Source organism: Anastrepha obliqua, chromosome 3, assembly GCF_027943255.1.
Source record: "Anastrepha obliqua isolate idAnaObli1 chromosome 3, idAnaObli1_1.0, whole genome shotgun sequence".
Classification (NCBI taxonomy): Eukaryota; Metazoa; Arthropoda; class Insecta; order Diptera; family Tephritidae; genus Anastrepha; species Anastrepha obliqua.
Genome location: NC_072894.1, coordinates 87632881 through 87656949, shown reverse-complemented (window position 1 = coordinate 87656949; position 24069 = coordinate 87632881). Strand labels below are relative to the sequence as shown.

Sequence of the window (24069 nt, the reverse complement as noted above, 5' to 3'; positions counted from 1 at the left end):
TTTCGTTGCTTTCGCTTACTTTTAATCGCCTTGATACGAAAAAATCGTTCACAAAACGTGTCGATAAATAATTTTTATTCGCATGAACCGTGAATACCTTCAATAATGCGAATTTTTTCGCAATGATATGGCAACGCGCAACTTATTTTATTCAGACGCCTAGTTTCTTCATTAAAAAGTGCATGTTTTGACTTTAATGAGATATTTGAAGATTTTACAATTTCTTTTGGTTTTCAATTAAATTAAATTCTGCTTCGGATTACGTTGTTACAATGTCACAGGTGTCGAATAAGTCTGGAACTGGCTGGCCAAGGCGAAGTAGTCAGGGACACGTAGATAGCAATGTAAATAATGGCTTACAAAAGTACTCGACCGGTCAGTGCTTGGCTATAAATCGGACAATCAATTTGTAAGTAATTACCCTGGACAATCCATTCATATTTTGTTTTATGGAGTCTCCAATCGCATTGCTCCTACTTTAAATTTTAAAATAGGTTTTGTTGTGTATAAAAATAATTGTTTCTCTTCAGTTACATTTGGTAGTCATGAGTAAATCAATTTATTAACAGACACTTGTGCCCACTATAATCACGCTGGAATCACTCGGATTTACTTATATTTGGACGGCAGCAGCATTCAAAAGATTTTTAAGAGGTCTAAAATTTTAGCAATTGTTGGAGTTTAAACAGCTTACTAAACCCTGCCAGCTGCGGTGGAATCACCGGTCGTTACCATCAATTCCATCTAATGGGACGCCGAAGGCCCAAGAAATATGTTGTTTCGACATGATGGCCTCAAAGCGAAAAGACTGTTACATTAGTAGATTTAAGGGGACACTAATAAGTGGTTAGGGTTGTGTGGGGAAATATGACATGCCGGTTTCGAGTATGTTAGGAGCGAATCTGGATATGTAAGAGTTTCGCTGCTTCAGTACCTGGAACGAGATTATATATATATATATATATATATATATATATATATATATATATATATATATAATTGGCGTGTACACCCTTTTGTGGGTGTTTGGCCGAGCTCCTCCTCTTATTTGAGGTGTGTGCGTCTTGATGTTGTTCCACAAATGGAGGGACCTACAGTTTTAGGCCCACTCTGAACTCCTCGTGTTTTTCTTAATTTTGGAGTTTCACCGAGATTCAAACCGACGTTTTCTCTGTGAATTGCGAATGGTAGTCGGCTACGGCGGTTGCCTTTTTCGTACGTCAGCTTGTAACTTTACCTAAGTGAAAGATGCAGCGTGACTACCATTTCATGGGTCCTGGTTTGAATCCCATTGTGGGCATTACAAAGCTCAGCAAGTACCTCATATACCTCAAAAATTCTTAACAAAAACCATCAGTAAGGGACTGTCGGTGAATGCCGTTAACAGTGTGCCTATATACTGTGAAGTCCAGTGGTTATTATGAACAATGTGTTCCCTGCCCTGAATTCAGTATCTGGGAATTTTCACCGATTGCGCAGCATTAGTCCTCGGAGACCAGAGCACAAATATTTGTTAAGCACGGCGCGGCAAAAGCCATGGGTGTATTTCCAGAATGTTTATAAAAGGATCATCTGCTACGGTCAACATTTCTGCGCCATTGAGTTTAAACGAAGTAAAAGTAAAAATTAATTTATAATCCCTACCGAGAAGTGTGTAAATTGTGCGTCATGGTATGGAGATACATATCAACGGAAGGCGTTTGAGCCATAGCGTTGAGGAAGGAACGGGCTAACAAACGCCGCCCAAAAATTTGGCCTCGTAGACCCCTAACATTCTCAAAAATTAAAGTATAAATTGTATTAAGATAAAAACCCGAAACAGAAGTCACTTTTATGTAGAACATGTATGCTTTATCACTGCAGCAAAGTGATAGATACACCTGTACTAAGTCCGGACCTAAATCCAATAGAAAATTTATGCGCGCACTGAAAAAAGTGGCATGGGTAAAGCTACCTGAGCGGTGTGTGATCTTGAGAAACTGATTTCTTTTATGCCAAGATAGCTACAAACAGTTATTGATGCTAATTGTGACCTGTGACCACACAAAATAGTGGTAATATCAATTGTATGGAATTTAGTGTTACTTGCGATTACCAGCAGCGATCAACTTGCGGGATGCGCGTTTGCCTACGTACTCTTTAGTGGGAATGAGAAGAGTGGCGAAGGTGTCCTCAGCTAATTCCGCGGAACCAACCACAATTACTACATAGGTCTAGTAAACTGTGATAGTCCTTGGTCGGGGAAAAATCCGTGTCAATCCGGATAAATTTTTTTTTTTTGGTGAGGTGGGTTCAAAATGCTTACGCACTTATAGACACCGTCATCTACTGCGTCGAGTGGTATGGCCACCTCTCCTTCTGGGGAGACTCTCTTTTCGGGACTACTTTCTGTATTACTTCGGGAGGGCCCAGAAGGACATTCATAAAGGACCTATTCTATTCACCCACGTCTGGGTCCATTGTATTTCTAGCCAGCTTTCATGCTGCAGATTCGACTTTTTGTGTCTCTATCTGTGCGGCTTCGCTTTGCACTGTGTCGAGGTCTATCTTTCTTTCCCTATTACATTTTCGATGTATTTCTTTACCGTGTTCTAGCTGTCCTTGCGTTCGGCGCGTTGTCGCCAATCTGCTTCCTCAGATCATTTCTTTCCGCGAGCCATCATTCACAACTAAAAAAAAAGGTAAGCCTGCAGTCAAGTTGAATACTTGGATATTTCACTACTTTTTGGGTCACTAATGATGTGTCTCCTATTTACATGCTGACTTCGAGTGGCATGTGACTTCGTGTCATAAGGAAGACTTCGGTCTTATGTTCGGCGTGGTCCTCAAACCATATTTGCGTCCTAATCATAACTTGGTTCAGCTTCTTCCTAGCGTCCTCAGTGTCCCCGGCGTCATCTCGTCGTAGTTCAGATTTAGAGATCGGGGCCGATAATAGATCCTTGAGCTGCGCCAGACGTTACCGCTTTTGTTTTTTGGCCATATGATGTGTCGTACAGCAGTTCATGCATTGTAAACCTCGAGCATCACGTCAGATCGGCTTTCAGCCACAAGTTTGAGAGCGTTAGTTGGGATGACGTCTGAGCCTGGAGCTTTGCTTCTTTTGAGTCTTCTTGCCACGGTTTTAAGCTCTTCCTCAGTGAAGGGTGGGATCACTGTCTAGGTGCGGGGCTGTGAAGTGGGCGTTTAGCTTTCCCGTTACATTTTTCTAGTCCACTTCCCAAGGATTGCTGTTTAGATCCCTTCGAAGCTTCCCCCATTTTCCCTTCTTACTAGAGATGATTGCATGTTTCAGCGCCTTCTATTACGGAGGCAGGTTACTCTGAACTCTGCGATTTCTGTTGTTCACCAGTACACAGGTCGTTTTCTTAAGCGTAGCCCCGCCACCGTCACCACTAATGTGCGGTGTAGCGTCAAAGTGAGCTAGGAATGCTTCAGTGTTCACTTTGGCCATGTTCCATTTGCGACTGCTCTTTGTTTTAGGTATTGGGGTAGGGTCAGTTCTCGCATTGACCCGGAAAGTGATAAACTGATAGTCACTTCCAGTATATTCTTCCAGAACTTCCACTCCTTGATTGCCTCAGCCAGGCTATCAGTCACTAGGGTGATATGCGGCGTAGTGTATTCACATCTCGGTCTCCTGAAAGTAGTGGCGTTGCTTGTCTGACGGCGAATGCACTATCGATGGGTAGCCAAAATGTGGCCGTTCCTGTTTCGCCCTCGAACCAGGTTCTCTTGGCGATCCGTTCGTACAGCTCGCTGATGGTGACCGCATCTAGCTCCCTCTCAAGAGCTATTTGTTCGAGCAGAGTGTCTGCTGTGTCACTTCTTAGCTAGAGTACATCTCTTTGACTCTGCAGGGGCTGCTTTGCAGTCTTTAATTTTGTGCCCTGGTTTCCCGTATCTGATGTACGTCTTCTTCTTTCAGTGCCAGCGCAGTTTGCTTGTGTGATGTAAAAAGTATGGTGTCAGTCTTCGTTTTCCTGACCGACTCTTTTTTTTTGACCGACTCATCAGTCGTAATCTTCGCGCGCAAGTTCTTCAGCATATCTACATAACTATGGCTTTCTGTGCGTTTTATCACAACAGCTTCTGGCATTACGTGTTGTGTTCGTGGCTTGCTTCTTTTGTTTGGCTCGGCTAGCTTATCCTTCGGCTTCTTTCGGTTGCCCCTCTTTGTAACTGTCTGCCAGCTCTCATCCGTTTTCTCAGGGAGTCCTTTTTGTTCTTGCTGTGCCCATTTGCCCTGGCATTCTTACAGCAACCGAACTGGTTGCCTTTCGCTTCGGGTTTGTCGTCGCAGAGGTGGGAGTATTTGCTATCGGTTCGAGAGCACCCTTCCGTCTTCTTCTGCCTTCCACGAACGTCTGTAGCTTAGCGTTACATCCACCAGCTGATCCATTTTGGATACTCCAGCTTTGACTTCGTTGTTGGTGTTTTTTTGAGGTCTGGACGCCTGGTGCATTGACATCACCAGCTTGCATTGGAAGATTGCATCTTCCTCCATCTTTCTCATGTTTTAATCAGCTCAAGCCGGGGAGACATTTCAATTGCGTCGATTGACGCGCTTTATTTTGTAGCGATCGTCTTTGTGTTGCCATTCGCTGGGATGGGAGTGACTAGTCGCTCTGCCACTGCGAGAGTGCTGGTTGTCGTATACTGCGCTACTGATGTTAGTGTGCCCGTCGTCGTTTGCGCGGCTAACAGCTTTGGCATTTTGACTTCAGGCCGCTATCCTTACTCGAAATTGTAGTTTCCCTAAGTGTCCCCATGGTTATCTATGCAAGCACGGAGGCCATGCGCGCGTTGACTCTACGCTTCATGGGCATTAGAGTTCAGAGCCAGGACAGGAACTAGTCAGGAATTCTCAACTGAGCCTGCACCACCAACTTAACCAGAGTTTTAACGGGACGGAGGCGATTGTAGCATTAGCCTATTCGCCATTTCCGTGAGGTGTCGCCCTCCTGTACTGAGGTGATAGGATACTTCTTTCACCACATAGACTGTATAATCTAAAATTTTTTCCAGTATACCGTAATCAGGATCTTACTGGTCTCGATCCTGATGAATTTTATAGCCCTGCCGCTGGAGGTACTCGGGGCATATGAGGCCTTTCGAACCGAGCCCCTTCCTCTCCTACCGGACTGGGACAGTCAGTCTGGGTATGTCAGTCGTACATATACTTTTCTTCAAGCGTAAAAAAAGTTGGAAAGCTGTATTGAATTTTGAATTACTCTTAAGATTACTTACTTTTTAATCCCATATCATTAGTGATCTCTGTTTTCTCTCATCATATGCTGAAACCGCCTATGATAAAAATTTGTGAAGAAATCTTTGCTCCCTATATAGGATGTTGTTACAGGATGAAAAACACCTAACCGACATAATAACTAAAGAGTATTTTTTAAGAGCTATAGGAAAGTTTTTCAAAAAAAAAAACGTAAAATTCAAAAAAATGCATGGAATTTTTATTTAAATCGATAGTACAGTCCATATTTTAATGATTGAAAATTCTTCTTAGTTGGCGCGATAGGCGTTTATGCGATTTTTGCCGATTTTAACAAAGCGCGCCAGTCGTTTCTTTCTCTTGCTAATCGGCGCCAATTTGACACACCTAGTGAAGCCAAGTCCTTCTCCACCTGATCTTTCCAACGCAGAGGAGGCCTTCCTCTGCTACCACCAGCTGGTACCGCATCGAATACTTTCAAGTCGGAGCGTTTGTATCCATTCGGACATGACCCAGCCAACGTAGCCGTTGGATCTTTATTCGCTGCGCTATGCCTATGTCGTCGTAAAGCTCATATCGATATCATTGGCATACGCCAACAATTGTACGCTCTTATAAAATATTGCGCCTGAGCGATTAAGTTCTGCGGCTCGTACGATCCTCTCCAACATCAGGTTAAAGAAGTCCAACGACAGCGATTCGCAGCATCTTTGAACAAGTACGGTCCAATGATACCTCCAGCCCATAAACCGCACCAAACTGTGACCTTTTCTGGATACATTGTTAGCTCTTGCAATTCGTCTGGCTGATCTTCACTCCAAAATCGACAATTCTGCTTATTTACGTACCCATTGATCCAAAAATGAGCTTCCTCACAATTTTTCGATAAAAAAGTGGATCTTCGGCCAACTTTCCAAGAGCCCATTCACCAAAAATTCTGCGTTGCGGTAGGTCATTCGGCTTCAATTCTTGCACCAGCTGTATTTTGAAAGGCTTCACACCTAAATCCTTTCGCAAAATTTTCCACGTTATTGAGTAACAGAGGCCCAATTGCTGCGAACGGCGACGAATCGATAATTGATGGTCATCATTAACACTGGCCGATACAGCTGCGATATTTTCTTCAGTTCGCACTCTACGTAAGCGTGTTGGTGGTTTGATGTCCAATAATGTAAATTTGGTTCTAGATTTAGTCACAATAGCTCGAATAGCCGTTTCAGTGGGTCGATTAAACTGACCATAAAATGGAAGAAGCGCGCGATAAACTTTCTTAACAGAACACGCATTTTTATAATAAAATTCAATGATTTGCAAGTGATGTTCGTTTGTAAGACGATTCATGGTTAAATTATAGACCAAACTGAAGATGTTTGACAGTGAAACAAAACACGAAACGTACGTCAGCTGTTTAAACTAACTATATCAAAAGATAATAGCTAAAAAATCACCCGTTATAAATAATTGAAAGTTTCACCATAAGGAAAAACAATCGGAAACTGATTTTCAAGTTCAATTTTTTTCTGCTTTGCTAATGTTTTCTAAAATTTTAGTTTTTAGTTGGTCACGCCTTAGTGTTAAAATATACAATTAATTATTTGTACATAATTATTTAAATTTTCAGATATCCCTTAACCAATTACACATTTGGAACAAAGGAGCCATTGTTTGAGAAAGACCCATCAGTACCATCGAGATTTCAACGTATGCGAGAGGAATTTGATCGTATTGGAATGCGGCGCTCGGTGGAAGGCGTCTTGTTAGTCCATGAACATGGTTTACCACATGTATTACTTCTTCAATTGGGTACAACATTTTTTAAGCTTCCCGGAGGCGAGCTCAATGCAGGGGAAGATGAAGTAGAAGGTCTGAAAAGACTTCTAACTGAAGTAAGTTTTAAAATTGAATGATTTGAAGAATTAAATTAATCATAATATAATATACGAGGAGTGTTCAAAAAATAAAGTGAATTTTTAAATTTCGCGGACTACGATCTTTCGATTATTATTTTTTTATGTGATTGTTATTTTTTTATATGATTCGACGATTGTCCATAACAATTTTCTTCACTTTTTCAACATTTTCATCGGTTTTGGATGTGCTGGGGCGTTCAGAATGAGCGTCCTCATTCACATCTTCTCGACCTTCTGTAAAGAGCTTCCACCACATGTGATCATTTTATTGACTCAAGGGTACTTTCACCGTATGCCACTGTCAACATTTCAAGTATTTTTGAGCACTTAATTCCATTTTTTACACAAAGTTTGATGCAACTTCTTTTATCAATTTTGTTTCTGTTAGCAGAAATCGCCGAACACGCAAAGCACTTGTCTTATTTATGCCTCTCACAAACAAGCTAAACATGCTATATTGCTAAAACCGTGAACATATCTTCGAGACGAGTGTACCAACATAAAAAAATAATAGTCGAATATACCTAGCCCGCGAAATCTTAAAATTCGGTTTTTTTTAACACACCTCGTATATTTTCAAACTTTTTATATATTTTAAAATAGCTTTAAATAATTGAATTATACGAATTTACACTTTACAATTCTCTTACAATTTTAGTTATAGAATATTGAAACAATTTTTGTGATATGGTGAATATCATTATTTGGTATTTCGCTTATCGAATTTAATTGAGCAACGAGTCTAACTGAAATTTGTGTTTCTTACGAAATATTACATGCAAAAGCGTGAAAAATGTCAACGGTAGGTTACGGAACTGAATAATGTCGAAATCTTAAATATAACAGCTGTGTAAAGAGTTTAAAACGGGCCGTACTGTGGGGATGACATTTTTTCGTTCCGATCGTCGGTTTATTTCTATGACTGACGAAACAGTTGAAGAATTGCGAATGTTGAGTGTTTGGTCGAGCTCCTCCTCCTATTTGTGGTGCGATGTTGTTGCACAAATGGAGGGACCTACAGTTTCAAGCCGACTCCGAACGGCAGATATTTTTTATAAGGAGCTTTTCATGGCAAAAATACTCTCGGAGGCTTGCCATTGCCTGCCCAGGGGCGACCGCTATTAGAAACACTTTTTCTTCATTTTGGTTTCATTCGGTTTCATCGAGATTCGAACCTACGTTCTCTCTGAATTCCGAATAGTAGTCACGCATCAACCCATTCGGCTACGGCGGCCGCCGTTGCGTGTGTACTGCGTATACAATACATAAATCAAATTTCTTTAATTGCCGTAGTGTGATTCACTCCAAATTTCTGCCGCCAGGACTTCCTTAGGGTAGGTAGCACCACCACCACATTAACATCATAACCACACTATATCTTTCCTCACTTTGGACGGCAAAGATGAAGTTAGAGATCTTCAGATTCTCGGCGCATTACGTCCGCTTTTGTTGATTGTGTGAATTTTCGACAAGAGGCATCCTCTGTAATAATGGTAGGTGTTATCGGTAAGTTCTGAGGTTGACATGCTATACAACACAAAACGTAGAATATAGCAATTTCTGATAACGGCTTATGGTAAAGGGAATGAAAGCGTATGTCATGTAAGTATTTCTGAAGTAACTTACATACAGTGTCGGACAAAACATTTGCAGCTGGAATGTATCTTTAGACATTTTTTCTTTTACAAAACCATTAAAACTTTGTTTGCTTTATATAACGGTAAATAAATTCATGTTGTATCCGTTTCGTCAACTTTGATCGAGACGATTCAAATTTGTGCGCAAAATGAAGGAAATCCAGAGAGTTTCAACAAAATCTAAATAATTTCGCACCGAAACTGTGCGTCGAGTGCTACGTGCACATGGCTTCAATGATCGAGTAGCACGAAAGAAACTCGGCATCAATCAAAAAATAAAAAAAACATGTAAGGAGCTGCGTTTACCAGAAAATTGGAAACTAAGAGTTTTGATTTTTAGAAGACGGCAACTTCTCTGACGAGTCGAAGTTTAATCCTTTTGGCTCGGATGGATAACTCGGATGACTCATGTTTAGCTGAAACCTTATACTGAGCTCCTAAAAAGCAGCCAATTCTAAAACATGGGCGTAACAGTATTAAGGAATGAGCGTGTATGTAAGCAGCTGGCGTTTGAAATTTAGTCCTTGTTGAGGGTATTATGTTATCCATACGGTGTACTAAAAGATAACCAACTACAAAGCACCGATAAACTAGGAAGATGACGAGATTTCCCTTTTACCAAGACAACGATCCAAAGCACAAAGTGGCAATTGTGGTTGGCTTGAATTTGTTCGCATTTAATGCATCTCCGGTCCTGTCTCCCGACATCAACATGAGAATTTACATACAGTCACTCACACCTTATTTGATACAGTGTTCATATTTCATAATAATTTGCGAAAACGAAAAAACAGAGTATACAGATATTTTATTTATTTCATTTTATTTCATTTATCAACATTAAATGATTGTATGTGGCTTATTAGAGAACTATATCCGCAAACACCAAATAAGTAACAAAGAAATAATGAAAAGCATAATTTCGGCAGAGTGGAAAAAAATCGGATCACAAACTAGGAAGAAGCTAGTAGAGTCAATGCCTGCTAGTTTAATCGCTGCATTAAAGGATATTACATTAAGTATTATCCTGCTGAGGTTTTCATGAAAACCAAATAATGACGAAAGCACTGGTCAAGAATTGTTCTTTTTCATATCTGGCGGAAGACAACGTTTGTTGGATCGTATGGTGCCAACTATAGCAGCGAGACGCTTAGCTCCATTCAATGTGACGAAACAATTATCGGCTATTATTGTACGGCCGCTGTTTACATATCGGTTGGATAATTGTAGCATCACATTTTCCCCTTGATCAACTTCACGCTCTTCTCCTTCTGTTCGGTCACAATACACCTTTCCTTGCAACGGATATTTTGTTTTGGAGTAATATGCCCACCAGATTTTTATGCCGAATTTCGCCGGTTTTGGTGGAATATATTGCGTGAATTTTGTTCGGCCTCGATATGGAAATAGTTGCTCATCGCTTGTAAAATTTTCATGCGGGTCATAATTATCTTTGAGGTTTTTATTCAAGATATTCCATATATCACGAATGGCGAAATTCTTTGGCGAAATTCATGGGTTCGACTGTTATCAAAACAAATATATCGTGCCAAAATTCTGAATCGATGATAAGACATAGCTGAACGAAAAATGGGCAATGAATCCGAACGCCACAAAACTACCGCTTTCTGCATATTATTGTGTGTTACACCCATGGCCAAAAGAATACCAATAAATGCATCAAGATCAGTGCTAGTCAAATCAATCCAAACTCTTTGTTTTGAATCAGGATGTGCTTCATTCCATTTTTGAATGGCCTCTCTTGCATATCGATTTGTTTCCGAAATGATAATGAATAAAATGAAATGATAATGAAAAAAATTTCTTTAATACCTCAATAGCAACGGAGTTTTGGTGCTTTGGGCCAGAGCGAAATCGCATAATATGTATTATGTTGACGAGTACGAATAGCCGTACATGGCTTATCTTTCTTCCATTCTGTTCCATCTCTGCCGTAGAAAGAATGATCATTAGCACTTTGTTCTGGCGTAGCTGTCGGCTCATGCAATACATCATTCTCGATTTCTTCGTCACTGTCAAGTATTTCATTTGGTTTGACTATTTCTTCCTGCTCAATATCAGATGCATCTTCTTCAGGCAATTAATCAACATCTCGATCATCATCACCACCATATGGATCCTCTTCCTTATCGTCTTCTTCATCTCTATTTTCACGACGAATATCACTCAACAAAACCGAAGAAATTCAGTCATAAAAATCAATACTCGAGCTTCTCCTACGTAATCTTGTGTTATAAACAAATTCCACTTCATCACCCAGTATGATCAAAACAAACGAAAAAGAATATCGCGTAAATGACGCTTTATATGGCGCGTAAATAACTTTTGTTTGTCACTAACGTGTTATATGTTCAACGTTTACTGGGCAACTGATGAACAGAATGAGAAAAAGAAACGACGAAGAATACATATACGGGCCATATAGCGTTTCCTTTTTGAACCACCTATTTTTTTGAGAATGGTAACACAAATGACATGTCAAATGTGTTCATAATTTACCTAAAGGTTTGACATTTACGAAATGGGACGCTATACGCTTGAACAAAATTGGGAAATATTGAAAACCTATCGTTTGACCGAAGATGAGCATTTTTACCGAAAAATCATCTTTTCTGATGAAGGTCATTTTCACATCGGTGGCTACGTCAATAAGCAAAATTGTCGGATTTGGAGCTCAGAAAATCCACACGTTACTGTAGAGAAGCAAATGCATCCACAACGAGTCACTGTTTGGTGCGTTTTTTGGTCTGGCGGCATCATCGGGCCATTTTTTTTCGAAAATGAGCGAGGAGCCGCGGTTACAGTAAATGGCGAGGGTTACCGTTACATGCTCAACGAGTTTTTGTTTCCAAAAATTGAAGAGGATGACATGGACGACATTTGGTTTCAACAGGACGGTGCAACTTGTCACCTGCCAAAGTTACACTCGAACTTTTGGCTACCGTTTTTGAATTCCGATATCAATTGGCCGCCTCGTAGCTGTGATTTAAGCCCGTTGGACTATTTTTTGTGGGGAGCCGTTAAGGACAAATGCTATGCAAACCATCCATAGACGATTGATGCTTTAAAACACGAAATCGAAGTTGCCATTCATGAAATTGGAGCCCAAACAATCGAAAATGTGCTTAAAAATTGGGTTGATCGAATGGCCTACTGTAAAGCCAGTCGTGGCATTCATTTGAACGATATTATTTTTCATTCATAAATGACAATGTTCAATCTTCAAAATAAAAAAAAAGTTTGAAAAAATATTTAGTTTTTTTTTTATAGCCGATTCAAAAAGAAAATTTTACATGGCCCACCCTGTATAACCAATACACACAATCACATTCAGTTTCCCTGTATTCGTGTTTTTGTTCATTATTTTCGCGCTATTTTTCAACGTTCATTCTTCAGTACAAACGTAGAAATAACAAAGAAACGAGACCAAAGATGGTTTATCTATGAACGCACACATGTCTAAATATAGATTTACCATGAAAAAGAAAAAAATAAGCAGGTAAAATAGTCAAAATGTATCATATCACATATGTTTTCATACATTTTGTATAGGAGTCTAGACAGACCCGAGGTGTACAACTAAAGGTGTAACTTTTTACATCCTTTTTTTCGTCCTGTTCGAGGATTCTGTTAAAATAGTTGTATTCATACATCGAAAGCAAATGAAATTTTAGGAAGCCAACTAGAAGCACAAGTCGTAAGCTATAAAAGAAATATATTAAATTCACGTACAAAGTCAAAAAAGGTCTAGCCAGAACCGGGTGTACAACGGAATGTTAAAACTTACCTTCAATTTTTGCCTTTGTACATATACTATACAAACATTGCATCAGCTTTTTTAGTGATACTTCGGTTGCTTTGGTTGCACATGGTTTAATATTTTTATATTTTCTCGTTTCCTTCTTTGTGCTGTAATCTCCTAAGATACTTTTGGATAGGCAGAGTTCAATAAAACAATTGCCGTTATAACAGTATACGTTAGCACTAGGTTTCGTAATTTCATTAATTTTGAAGTGTATTGGTCAATGAGTCAGTCAAAATATAGTGGTGCAAGGAGTGCGCTGCGAAAGAGCAATAGGGTTGAAAAACTTACAAAACGAAGTCCGGCGAAGTCAAATCAGGAGATATTGGTAACCACTCAGCCTTTAAACGAAATATTTTGGAGCGGTCTCAGTAGGGTTAACCTTCTCGCATTGCTCCGAAATGGGAGTTAACTTGATGTTGCAGGGGTATAATAATAACCTTATGCAATAGCCTTGTTTTGAAAGATGCTAAGGCCAAATTTTTTATCCAATTGTGGTGACCATCTTGTCCTACCTTACCTATTTTTTATTTTATTTTAAAGATATATGTCATTCCTGCGCGAAATCTACAACCTTCATATGCCCTTCGCCGCAGCTCTTTTCTTGGTTGGATGCAGAAGAATACAGAAGTACAAAATTATAAACATGATATTTAAAACTTTGATAATTTGAATTAATCGAAAAATTTGGGAATTCATCTTTTCATTTTTGATGCGAATTTCGCTTTGGACACTTTTTTTCTACTGGACGTCATATTGTTTATTCTATTACATTTGCATTTTCCTGTCTAACCACAACCTCAAAGTATTGTCTAAAACAATCTTTATATCGCAATTACAATAGTCTATTACTATTACTTTTTTTCTATTACTTTTACAGACTTTGGGACGACAAGATGGAGTAAAACAGGACTGGATTGTAGAGGACACAATTGGAAACTGGTGGCGTCCGAATTTTGAACCTCCTCAGTATCCATACATTCCGCCACATATCACGAAACCAAAAGAGCACAAGAGATTGTTTTTGGTGCAGCTGCATGAAAAGGGTAAAGTAAATTTTTTTAGGAAAATAAATATTTATTCTGAATGCCGATTGCCTTCTGGCAAGTGAAAATAAACCCTTAGCTGTCATGGAAGTAATGTGAATATTCTTGATATATTTATGCAACGTATAGTATAGTTTGCTATGCGAAAATTCAAATTGAGGAGTAAAGTGTATTGTAAGATGAATGCTCTTGAACCGACTAACAAGTGAATGAGATGCCAAAACAAAGCCAAGAATTCGCCTTGAGGTGAACTTGTACATGTAAGGTTAGGTTAGGTAGTGCTGTCTGATCTGCAAAAAGATCTAACTTAGACCCCCAGGGCCCATTATGTTGTCAGTGCTATGAATCTGGAGTCGAATATATCATTTTATGTAATTCTCAATGCACGTCTTCGCGAGTTTTAACAGTCGTTCAGGCTTTTATCTTTCAGTGATAAAATAAAGTTTGCAGTTCTTGTATTACAAGTCCTTTTCATAATTTTGACAGTTCTCGGTTGAAGGTTCTCATATCGACTGTGTTTCCCGAGCAAGTTTCTCATTTATTTCCGTTTTCAGAAAGGAAAGTGAAGGGTATATGTCTGACGTGCTCAATCTCGGCAAGCGAATACCTGCTTTAGCGAGCTCATAGGCTCTCTTTTCCTTCTATTCCTTTGTGATTTGTATGTAGTAAATAGTCAGACTTCATCCATTTTGAATCTGCACTGCTGGACACATTCTGAGTTAGTGCAAGGAGCCATAGTTTGGCTTGGCCGCTTCGCTACCAATGAAAATGATTGTCCGAATATTAAGAGGAGTTCATTCCAGAACCAATTTAGCTGCTTTTGTTTTGATATAGATTTCAGCTACAGTAGTTAGGGAGTCTGAAAGACTTGTGGAGCCGAAAATTGCGGACAAAAGACAGCCGCTCCTACTCCTTCCGCCATTTTGGACCCGTCTGTAAAGAAATTTTTCGAATGGTAAGTCGCTCGTATCTTCTGTCGAGTTCTGTCTCGCCATCAAGGCGAATTCATATTTTTGTTTTGATATCTCGTTCGCTCTTTATTGTTCGCAGTCGGTTTCACTGTTTGCAACAGATGTTGCTTCAAATGTTCCTTTCAGCTTCACGCAACGAAAAGTTCGGCATTGTCACAAATAAATCAATGATTTTGTGATCTGGCTTTGGAGATGCATTTTTTTGGGTCTCGTCCGGGGAAGTTTTTAACTTCGGCATACCATTGCACCCATTTATTAATGAACGTCTTTTTGATTCATTAGCTTTAGATGCACGTGACATTTTTGGAACTTTAGGGTGTGTGAATAGAAACACTGCTTAAATTCGTTTTTCATACGCGGAACTCATTTTGTAAGAATATCGCACGCTTTCTAACTTTCTCAAAAAACTAACAAATTACACAACTCGTGCAAAAAGTAGACGCCTATTTAACAGCATTTAAATTTTTTTTATAACGGAAGCATAAGTTTGAATTTTGCCAGTCACGCTTCTATTAGACATACTGTAAACCAACCATCAAATTAAATTTAGATAAATATATAACATTAGCAAAAACTAATAATTTTTATTTTTTAATGATTTTTTCATCTATATTGTAGCTTTATTTGCTGTTCCTAAAAATTACAAGCTCGTAGCAGCACCCTTATTTGAACTCTATGACAATTCTCAAGGATATGGCCCAATAATATCATCACTTCCTCAAGCTCTATGCAGGTATGCATCTTTAGCATAATTATATTTTTATAGAATATGTTTCATTTAGTTTACTTCTAAATTTCAGATTCAATTTTATTTATATGTAAAAGGACGCCGGGGGTTTCGTGACATTTTAATAGTTAATCTAAATAAATCCAAAATGATCTTTAAACATATTTTAATGTCTGTAGTTATAGGATTCTATTTAGATGAACTTAACCTATATTAAATAAAGCGTGGTGTACAAATAAAACATAACTATGTATACATTTTATTTTTAAATTAAATCGTTTCTTCTGCTGAAATGAAAGAAGGCACACTATATGGAAAAGTGAAATAAATCATGACTTTAACCAAAACAGTCAAAATTTAATACCACTAAGAGGTAAATGATGCTAGTAGAAGTCATAGAACATTTCTTTAGGCACTAATGCTAAGTAAATAATCAAAGAATTATATAAATATATATATATATATATATAATTGGCGCGTACACCCTTTTCGGCCGAGCTCCAACTCGTATTTGTGGTGTGCGCCTTGATGTTGTTCCACAAATGGAGGGACCTACAGTTTCAAGCCGATTCCGAACGGTAGATATTTTTATGACGAGCTTTTTCATGGCAGAAATACACTCGGAGGTTTGCCATTGCCTGCCGAGAGGCGACCACTATTAGAAAAATGTTTTTCTTAATTTTGGTGTTTTCACCGAGATTCGAACCGACGTTCTCTCTGTGAATTCCGAATGGTAGTCGCGCACCAACCCATTCGGCTACGGCGGCCGCAAAGAATTACCCATCCATTTATTACGTCTATAATAAAGAACATACAGGGGCGATCAGAAGTGGCTAAATGTGTTCCGAATATATTTAAAATTAAAAAAAATATGTATTACAAAATAAAAAATTATTTAGTCAATTTTGTTCGGCGATAGATTTTATGACATAAAACTTAATATTATTATTGTGTCCACAGACCTTTAACCTTAATAAAGTATTTATACGTTTCGGTATACTCTCGATCAATTTTGTAATAAAGAATGGACACGAAAAAACTAGTTTACTCATCACTTGTGTAAAATTAACTGTGCATAAAAATAGGTATATGTACATATTCATACTGTTTGTTGTCATTATTAATTTGTCATATTCACACATTTTTGTATTTGGGACCATCGACCGAAGATTTGGCAATACTTATATTCTCCCCATAGGTTAAAGAATTTGGCAGCACCGACCTTTTCCTTTTTTTAGCACTATTGGGGAAAGGAGAGTTATCGAAGTTATAAGAATCTCCTTGGTTGGCGGATTTCCCAGGTTTCAGTAGTGGGACCACCCTCCCGGATTTCGACTTGCCAGGAATTACGAGAGATGCCATGGACATATTCAAAACCCTTGTGAGGTACTTTACTCCCAATGGAGTAGCCGGTTCTACGTTACCGGAATGACTCGGGTTTTCCCCGACCAAAGCCTGCCGCCCCAGTAAACTAGCCCTGTCTAGTGTACCATACCACACACCTGAATGGCGACAGTCGTAGCGAATGGTGATTGTTTTTGCTGATGTGCGCCAAGTGCGCTCAGAAGCATACACTAATGATGTAAAAAAGGCCGCCGTTAGCTTAAAAATTTCCAATCCATTCCTTTTTGTTCTCTTATAGAATATAAATACTTCATTAAGATATATCTTCACGTATGGGATTATCCAATTATTATACGAAATAAGAAATATAGCCGTGAAGTTAGAAATTTACTTTGAATCAAGATTGTTGCTCTTTTAGCGAATTGCCTACTGTAGGCTGAGTCGCACAGTGTCTTTCAGCGGGCACAAATAAAAAATTTCTTTGCCTGAAATAGGTATAGATGTATTTTGAATGTTTGTTGTTGATTGAAATACTAAAAAAAAGCATATTAACTTTTATTTTACACTTAATTTCATCGAAAGTATGAAAGTTATGAGAAACAAAAAATAAAAAACAAACCCGAATATCACGGATTCAGCGTGGTCTAGCCCACTAAGGGACAAATTTGTGTCAAAATTCATCCATTTTGCCTACTGTTTATATTGAGCGTTTACTCTTTGTATTGTAAAACTTCGAGGTGCATGGTACAATACCGTTGCAATTGATAAAAATCGTGAGTATTCCTTTCTTTTTTGACTGAAAATGACGTAGTTTTTTTGGTCTTGGATTGCGAGTCGTACTCATAAACCCACGTCCGGTCTCCAGTAATGATGCGTTTGATGAATTTTGGTTCGGACTCAGCCTTGGAAATCATGTTTTGGCGATATCAACGTGGTACCGTGTTTGCTTAAAATTCTGGTCTCTTTTGGGATCAACTTTGCAGCAATACGGCGGAAACCCTAGTCATTAATTACAATGCATTACACGGATAGATAAGCTATGTTCAACTCCTTTACCAACTCTCTGATGGTTAATCCGCGGTTATTGATCAACTTTTACTTTATTTATTTAATGATTCGATCTTAACACAGCAAGGATAAACCTTATGATTATAAGTACTAGTCTCAATAGGTTACAATCTTCATGGTAAAATTTACAAAGATATTTTAAGTTACAAAGAAAAACAAATGAAGATAGCATGACTTATGAATTAAAATGATCGCTCTTAATGCTAATATATCTCTGAAGTTCGCGTCTAATGTGTTAGTATTATTTATATATACTAAATTTTGGGAAGACAATTCCAAAGTCGAGTCACATGTATCAAGAACTGTCTTTGTGACGTTAGTGAAGTTTAGAGTTTCTCACTGACTTCGTGTTATTCTGAGGGCGAAGTACCTAGGTACCTTCGAGTGGTAGATTTTGTGCAGGAGTAAGAGGGATCTGGACTGAATACGTAGTATTCTGATTTATTTAATATTTGGTATGATAACCGTTAGCTTCAATAACATTTTACAGACGTTTTTTCATGGAATTCACCAATTTGTTTACGTCGTATACGTTCGGTATATTCCGCCATTCCCCCATTATTGCAGTTTTTAATGCTGCTGTATTCTTTGGATGCCTTTTAGCGACTCTTCTTCGAAAATACCCATACATTTTCAATCACGTTTATGTCGGGACTCTAGACTGGAGTATTTATAACTTTACCGCAATTGTAGATAAGCCACATCTCCACATTATGCTTTAGATCGTTGTCTTGGAAAAATTTTAAATTTGCTTTATTCTCTACCTCACCATCCTACTTACCTTTTTCTTAATCCTTCGTAAATAAAAGCAAAAATTCCAATTAATATAAATATGATTTTCATTTAAAAATATATAGATATTCATATGTATATAAATTTGCTGCATTAAAAGGTATACATCTTTTTTTGCACGCGACATAAAATCGATCATATTGTAAATCTTTAGACTAAGCAGTAACTAATGTTACTACGAAGCACATAGGTACTGTAATAGGTACACTGCCACAAAAATTGGATCTGATTTCTGTTCTCTCAAATTAACATCGTATATGTACATAGAATCGACTAGGACAGTAGATAAGTCTCGTCTTTTTCCCTGACTTGACCTTACCAGGCTGTTGCATTTTCGCGTGGATCACCGACAACACGAAATTGTATAAGTATAATGATAGGATCTGGAAAATAAGTTAAAATTGATTGGTATAATATAATTTTGGTGTTTATTGGCAAACGCATACCAAGACCCCTCTGCCGCTGCGCCACTTTCCAACATAATATATGTACAAAGTTCCACAATTTTCATCACATGCACCCGATCTTATCCTCTTTGTTGTTGATAACATTGTTTTATGCCAGTGTTGAAAACTTTGTTGATGCGCTATAGCTTAGCATGACATTGTCGACACATCGCACCCTAAATGCAAAAGGGTCACAACTCAAAATTTTCCACACTCGAGCTTGACTTGTTTACAGTAGCACAGAAAACAAACTATGTGACATATCACGCTGAAGCCATGTAAGCTTATAACAGTCCTACCAAAAAACAAAAAATTTATTTTTGCCATATGTCATCCGCGGACCGTTTTATTGATAACGTCTCATTCATATTTGAGCAGAAGCACATTTTGAGTTGTGACCCTTTTGTATTTAGGGTGCGACATGTTCCATCCATGCCTTGCGTTTATGGAGCTCCAAACGCGCTAAATATGAAGCAGGTACCTTGCGCCCAGCGGACTACATCATCCGAAATGTTAGGGTATGAATATTTCAGATATTGGAATGTTAATATTAATAATAGATACAACAAAAACACTTGGCAGAGAAAATCGTTCGTCTCTTTCTCACCGGCAGATTTCTTTATTGGCGGCCCTTGCAGCTTAACAAGTTTGGTTTCTGGACCTCGTATTGGAAACGCAGCATATTAATAAAATTTATAATTATAATCAAATGTCACTAACATCTATATTTACTTATATATCTTTCATGCATTTGTGGAGCCATATTTATAACGGCCGAAAATTATATGCGGTCTTTAGTTGCGCTTTATATAATTGCAGCGCAACTGATTGCTGCGATTCGAAATTCCCACATGGATTATTAAGAAATGGTCCTTTTGTTGTTTGTTTGCTTTGCAGTCGCAAAAATAAAAAAAGGTAGATAACTATATTTAATACAATGTTGACAAATGCGCAATATTTCATAATGTCTGATACGCACGGTACTTAATAAATTAGCTGGAGCAAATCTGCATCACCTTATAATATAAATGCATATTTGTTAACACAATTCATTGCACTTATTAAAAAAGGAACATTTTAACTTACAATAATCATGGACTATGATTTTTGGCGACCGCGTAGCCGAATAGGGTGATGCGTGGCTGCCATTCCGAGGTTCGAATACCCGTGCATGAAACACTATAAATAATATAGTAGAAAAGCTTTTTGTAGTAGCGGTCGCCTTTCGGCAGACAATAGCAAACCTCCGAGTGTATTTGTGACATGAAAAAGCTTGTCATAAAAATATCTGCCGTTCGGAGTCGGCTTGAAACTGTAGGTCCCTCCATTTGTGGAACAACATCAAGACGCACGCCGCAAATAGGAGGAGGAGCTCGGCCAAACACCCAAATAGGGTACGCACCTATTATATATAATATGCTTCTAAATTTCACGCCTCCGAAAATAGTTTTATTAAAAAAATAGTGCTGATTTTTCAAAGGGTGTAAGCGTCAATTAGATATACAGTGACCGACAAAAGTCTACATACACCCCCCATTTCCACTGGATTGAAGGTTCAAAAACTTTACTGAAAAATGTGTTTACGCAGTTTGATTTGAAAGCTTTTTTTAATGATTATAAACTAATAAAAAATTCATACATTAACATAAAATAGCAAAGCTATGGCAAAAAAACCTAAAACCAATGTGGACAAAAGTCTACAAATATCTTACTCCAGTGTGAAAAACTACACTTAACTCTAAGTAATATTGCTTCTTAGTATTTATTTGGTCCATTATTAGCATCAATTATAGCTTGAAGCGGTCGTAGCATCGAGGTTTCTAAATTTGTTAAATCTGTAGAAGTTATATTGTTCCAAGCTTCTATTATTCGTTCTTTGCGTACTTAAGCGCTTGAAATCGTATTTTTTCTAATTTTTCGATCTAAAATTTCCCAGACATATTCAATAATACTCAAATCTGGGCTTTGCGGTGGTGTATTTAATTGCCTTGCAGATGCAGCAACAGCTCCCCAAACCATTACTTCACTGTTGATACTAAATTCTTCGCAGTGCAGTAATTTTTTCTTCCACACTTTTGCTCTTCCATCGCTACCGAATATATTAAACTTCGACTCATTTGTAAACAAAACTTTTTGCCAAAAATCCATCCCCTTTTCCCTGTGTGCTTTGGCGAACTCCAGGCGAAGTTTACGGTGTGTTCTATTATGAAAGCCGTTTTTGTTCAGAACTCTTTGAATTATTCTTGGATGAACACACCTGTTGGATAAGCTTGCTATATCCTCGGCCAATTTCGGAGCAGAAACTTTTGGATTTTTGTCCACTTCGTTTAGAATCAAGCTGACGTCTCTGCGAGATAGTTTGCTCGGGCGACCACTGCGTGCCTTATTTTCGGTTGAACCACTATTTTTAAAGTTTTTACAATGGTGTGGACTGTTACACGAGTTAAGTTTAAGATTTTTGCCATATGATTTTTTTTCTATCCTGTGCTGAATAACTGAATTTTTAACGTCAACTGATATTTCTTTTCGAGGAGTCATTGTAGATGTTTAAGTATTCAAATTGCAACTAAAATCAATATTTGCAAAGCAACAAACATAGGAAAAGGAAAAAAATAGACAAACGATATTTTACCGTTATCACAACATAGGATATCAGAGTACAAGCTAGGAAACCGGTTAAGTATGTACACTTTTGTCAACGCTGTTTTTTTAGCATAACTGTGTTGTTTTATGTTAAAGAATGTATTTGTTTTAGTTAAGTCGATTAGAAAAAGATTTCAAATCAAATTGCATAAAACACATTTTTAAGCAAAGTGTTTGTACTTTGTAAACAACGAAAGGGTACACCCTCTCCCTGTAGACTTCTGTCGGCCACTGTACATACTTAGACCAGCCATAAGTTCTGTTACAAGTTAAGTCCGTTGTAGACATAAATTATAATACTTTTTTTATAAGAACAAAAATATTAAATATTAAGAAAAAATGTTAAATTTTTTTTTGAAATGGTTACACAAGCCTTTAAACGATTACGCCACTCAGCAATTGCAGCACGCACGGTTTCCATGGGTATTGACGTCGATGCTTGAACCAAAGATTGTTTGTCAGGTTTCGACAGGCCATGTTCTCCAATTCTGACCGCAAACTGTATTACAATGGATTCAGACTGGACTGCCAGACAGGCAATCTTCTGCGCCTATGAACTCAGGGATATTGTTGTTTAGCCACCGCCCAGGTTTTTGCCTAGAGAGTACTACTCAACTGCTTCTGTTTCCTGGAACAAATAAAATGCCTCACAATAATTCCGCCAAGTTTGATCACTGGATTGCTAAATAGAAGTCACAAATTAGTGACAACACAACTTGCTCGCTTTATTGAACCACTGTATTGCTTTACCTTTCGTTTACGATTAACTTATGACTGAATCCCCTTTGCGCGTGCATCTCTTCTTATATAAATGTGCTTAATAACTATCGTAATTTCTAGAATTGGGAACTCACATCTTCTGGTGAATTCTGTCTAGCCTCAAGGTGAATTCATGTTTTTTTGGTTTGGTATCTCATCAGCTTGGTATTGCTGCATGTCGGTCTAATTGGTGATCGGTGTGACCAGATTACCATTTTCGTAGCTTGATTTAGATTTTTTTTGTTTTCTACCCTCGGAATTTAAGTTCTTTTTTCTTGACATTTTTTTAGTTTCTTCTAATTAAAATGTGATATATTATTATTATGTAACAGTTTTTTTTAATAATTAATTTGGTTTTATTTAGCTTACCTTTTTCCATCATCGGGTCACTTTATCTATCGGTTACTACGATTATTGTTGCAATTTGGGTGCAGGCCTGGTTTAAAAGGGAAGGTGAAATTTGCATATAAATTTTTTTCTTTTTCTCACACTTTCTATATTGCAAAAAAATTACGAAGTGTGCACATGAGCGGCCAAATGACAACATTAACATTTATTGAGGAACTTATAGATTTGTTCAAATCCATCATGTTTCATCATTGTGGAAAAATAATATAAATGTAATAACCAAACTAAAAATTTTTCGCTTTTTGGATATAAAAAAGAACTAAATTTATTGCGAAGTGCAAAGTGTTGGCAACACTTGCTTCTATCGTTCTTGAGTCGGTTCATGTAGTTTCTCGGTTTGATCAAAAGTAGTTTCAGTAGAAGTTCACAACTAAGCTCCTCTTTGTTTCTAAATAGATTTTAATTATGATAGTTTTAAACATATACAATTTGTATAAATTGAATAGGTATATTATTGGTCATCGACTTCTAGCGAGATATTTGATATAATATAACTTTTCAGATAGCCCTAGAAATATAAAATGCAATAAAAGTTTTCTTTATAGAGTTTCCACAATAACGTAAGTCGTTTTATTTATCTCTTCAGTATAGTACTGTACGAATAAAATACAAAGTTTAAATTATTAGGTATACACAAGAAACAATATTACATCTTATACAAGTATAATGTATAATGTAATAAAAAAAATTAAAAATCCAACTAGTTCCAGTTTAGTTTTAAGAGATCTCTAAGAGAGAGTTTTAGTACTAAGAGTAAACACTTTAGTTAAATTATGGTAATAACGCATATTTTAACATGTTTTCCTGAAACACCAATCGCAGAGGGCGATCACATTCTTCCCCTTTCCCGCTACTTCCTAAATGCAACAATAGATTGAGGAGTGTCGAAATCCAATTCTCACTGAATACAGAATCTTTTATTAAGGCTTTTTTTCTTTCGCCGTGTACATCCGGATGTCGGCATAAAATGAAATGCCGAAAAGCCGTTCCATTCGCACTATCGTCATATGCTTCAAGCTCCAACATCATTTCGGCTGTCAACATAGTTCGTCCTTTTCATTTGCGTTTTTCTATTTTCTTTTATCGTGACATTTGTGCAAACCGTCAAACGCCACCATATTTTATGAATACGCCTGGGAACCGTGATTCAATTATAAAAGGTTAGGGAAGTAGCAGTTTTCTCGCTCCTCCACAGGTTCGATGTGCATGAAACACTAATTGATAAAAAATCATCGCAAACACCTTCGAGGTTAAAGCTGTACGTTCCT

General features: G+C 37.8%; 1 protein-coding gene across 1 annotated transcript; it reads left to right on the top strand.

Annotated features, from left to right (window-relative positions):
• The first annotated feature begins 141 nt into the window (after positions 1-141).
• Positions 142-15587, top strand: LOC129242481 (cleavage and polyadenylation specificity factor subunit 5). The gene is made up of 5 exons (XM_054879144.1): positions 142-409; positions 6849-7113; positions 13478-13643; positions 15233-15347; positions 15415-15587. Exons 1-5 carry the CDS (start codon positions 273-275, stop codon positions 15434-15436), a joined length of 705 nt encoding a protein of 234 aa, XP_054735119.1. The 5' UTR covers positions 142-272; the 3' UTR covers positions 15437-15587.
• The last annotated feature ends 8482 nt before the right edge of the window (positions 15588-24069 follow it).

Bases quoted from the DNA above. Each gene is read 5' to 3' on its own strand.
- LOC129242481 (XM_054879144.1), top strand. From the start codon at position 273: ATGTCACAGGTGTCGAATAAGTCTGGAACTGGCTGGCCAAGGCGAAGT. The intron at 410-6,848 runs GTAAGTAATTAC...TTAAATTTTCAG, and splicing joins ATAAATCGGACAATCAATTT to ATATCCCTTAACCAATTACA. The intron at 7,114-13,477 runs GTAAGTTTTAAA...TTACTTTTACAG, and splicing joins TGAAAAGACTTCTAACTGAA to ACTTTGGGACGACAAGATGG.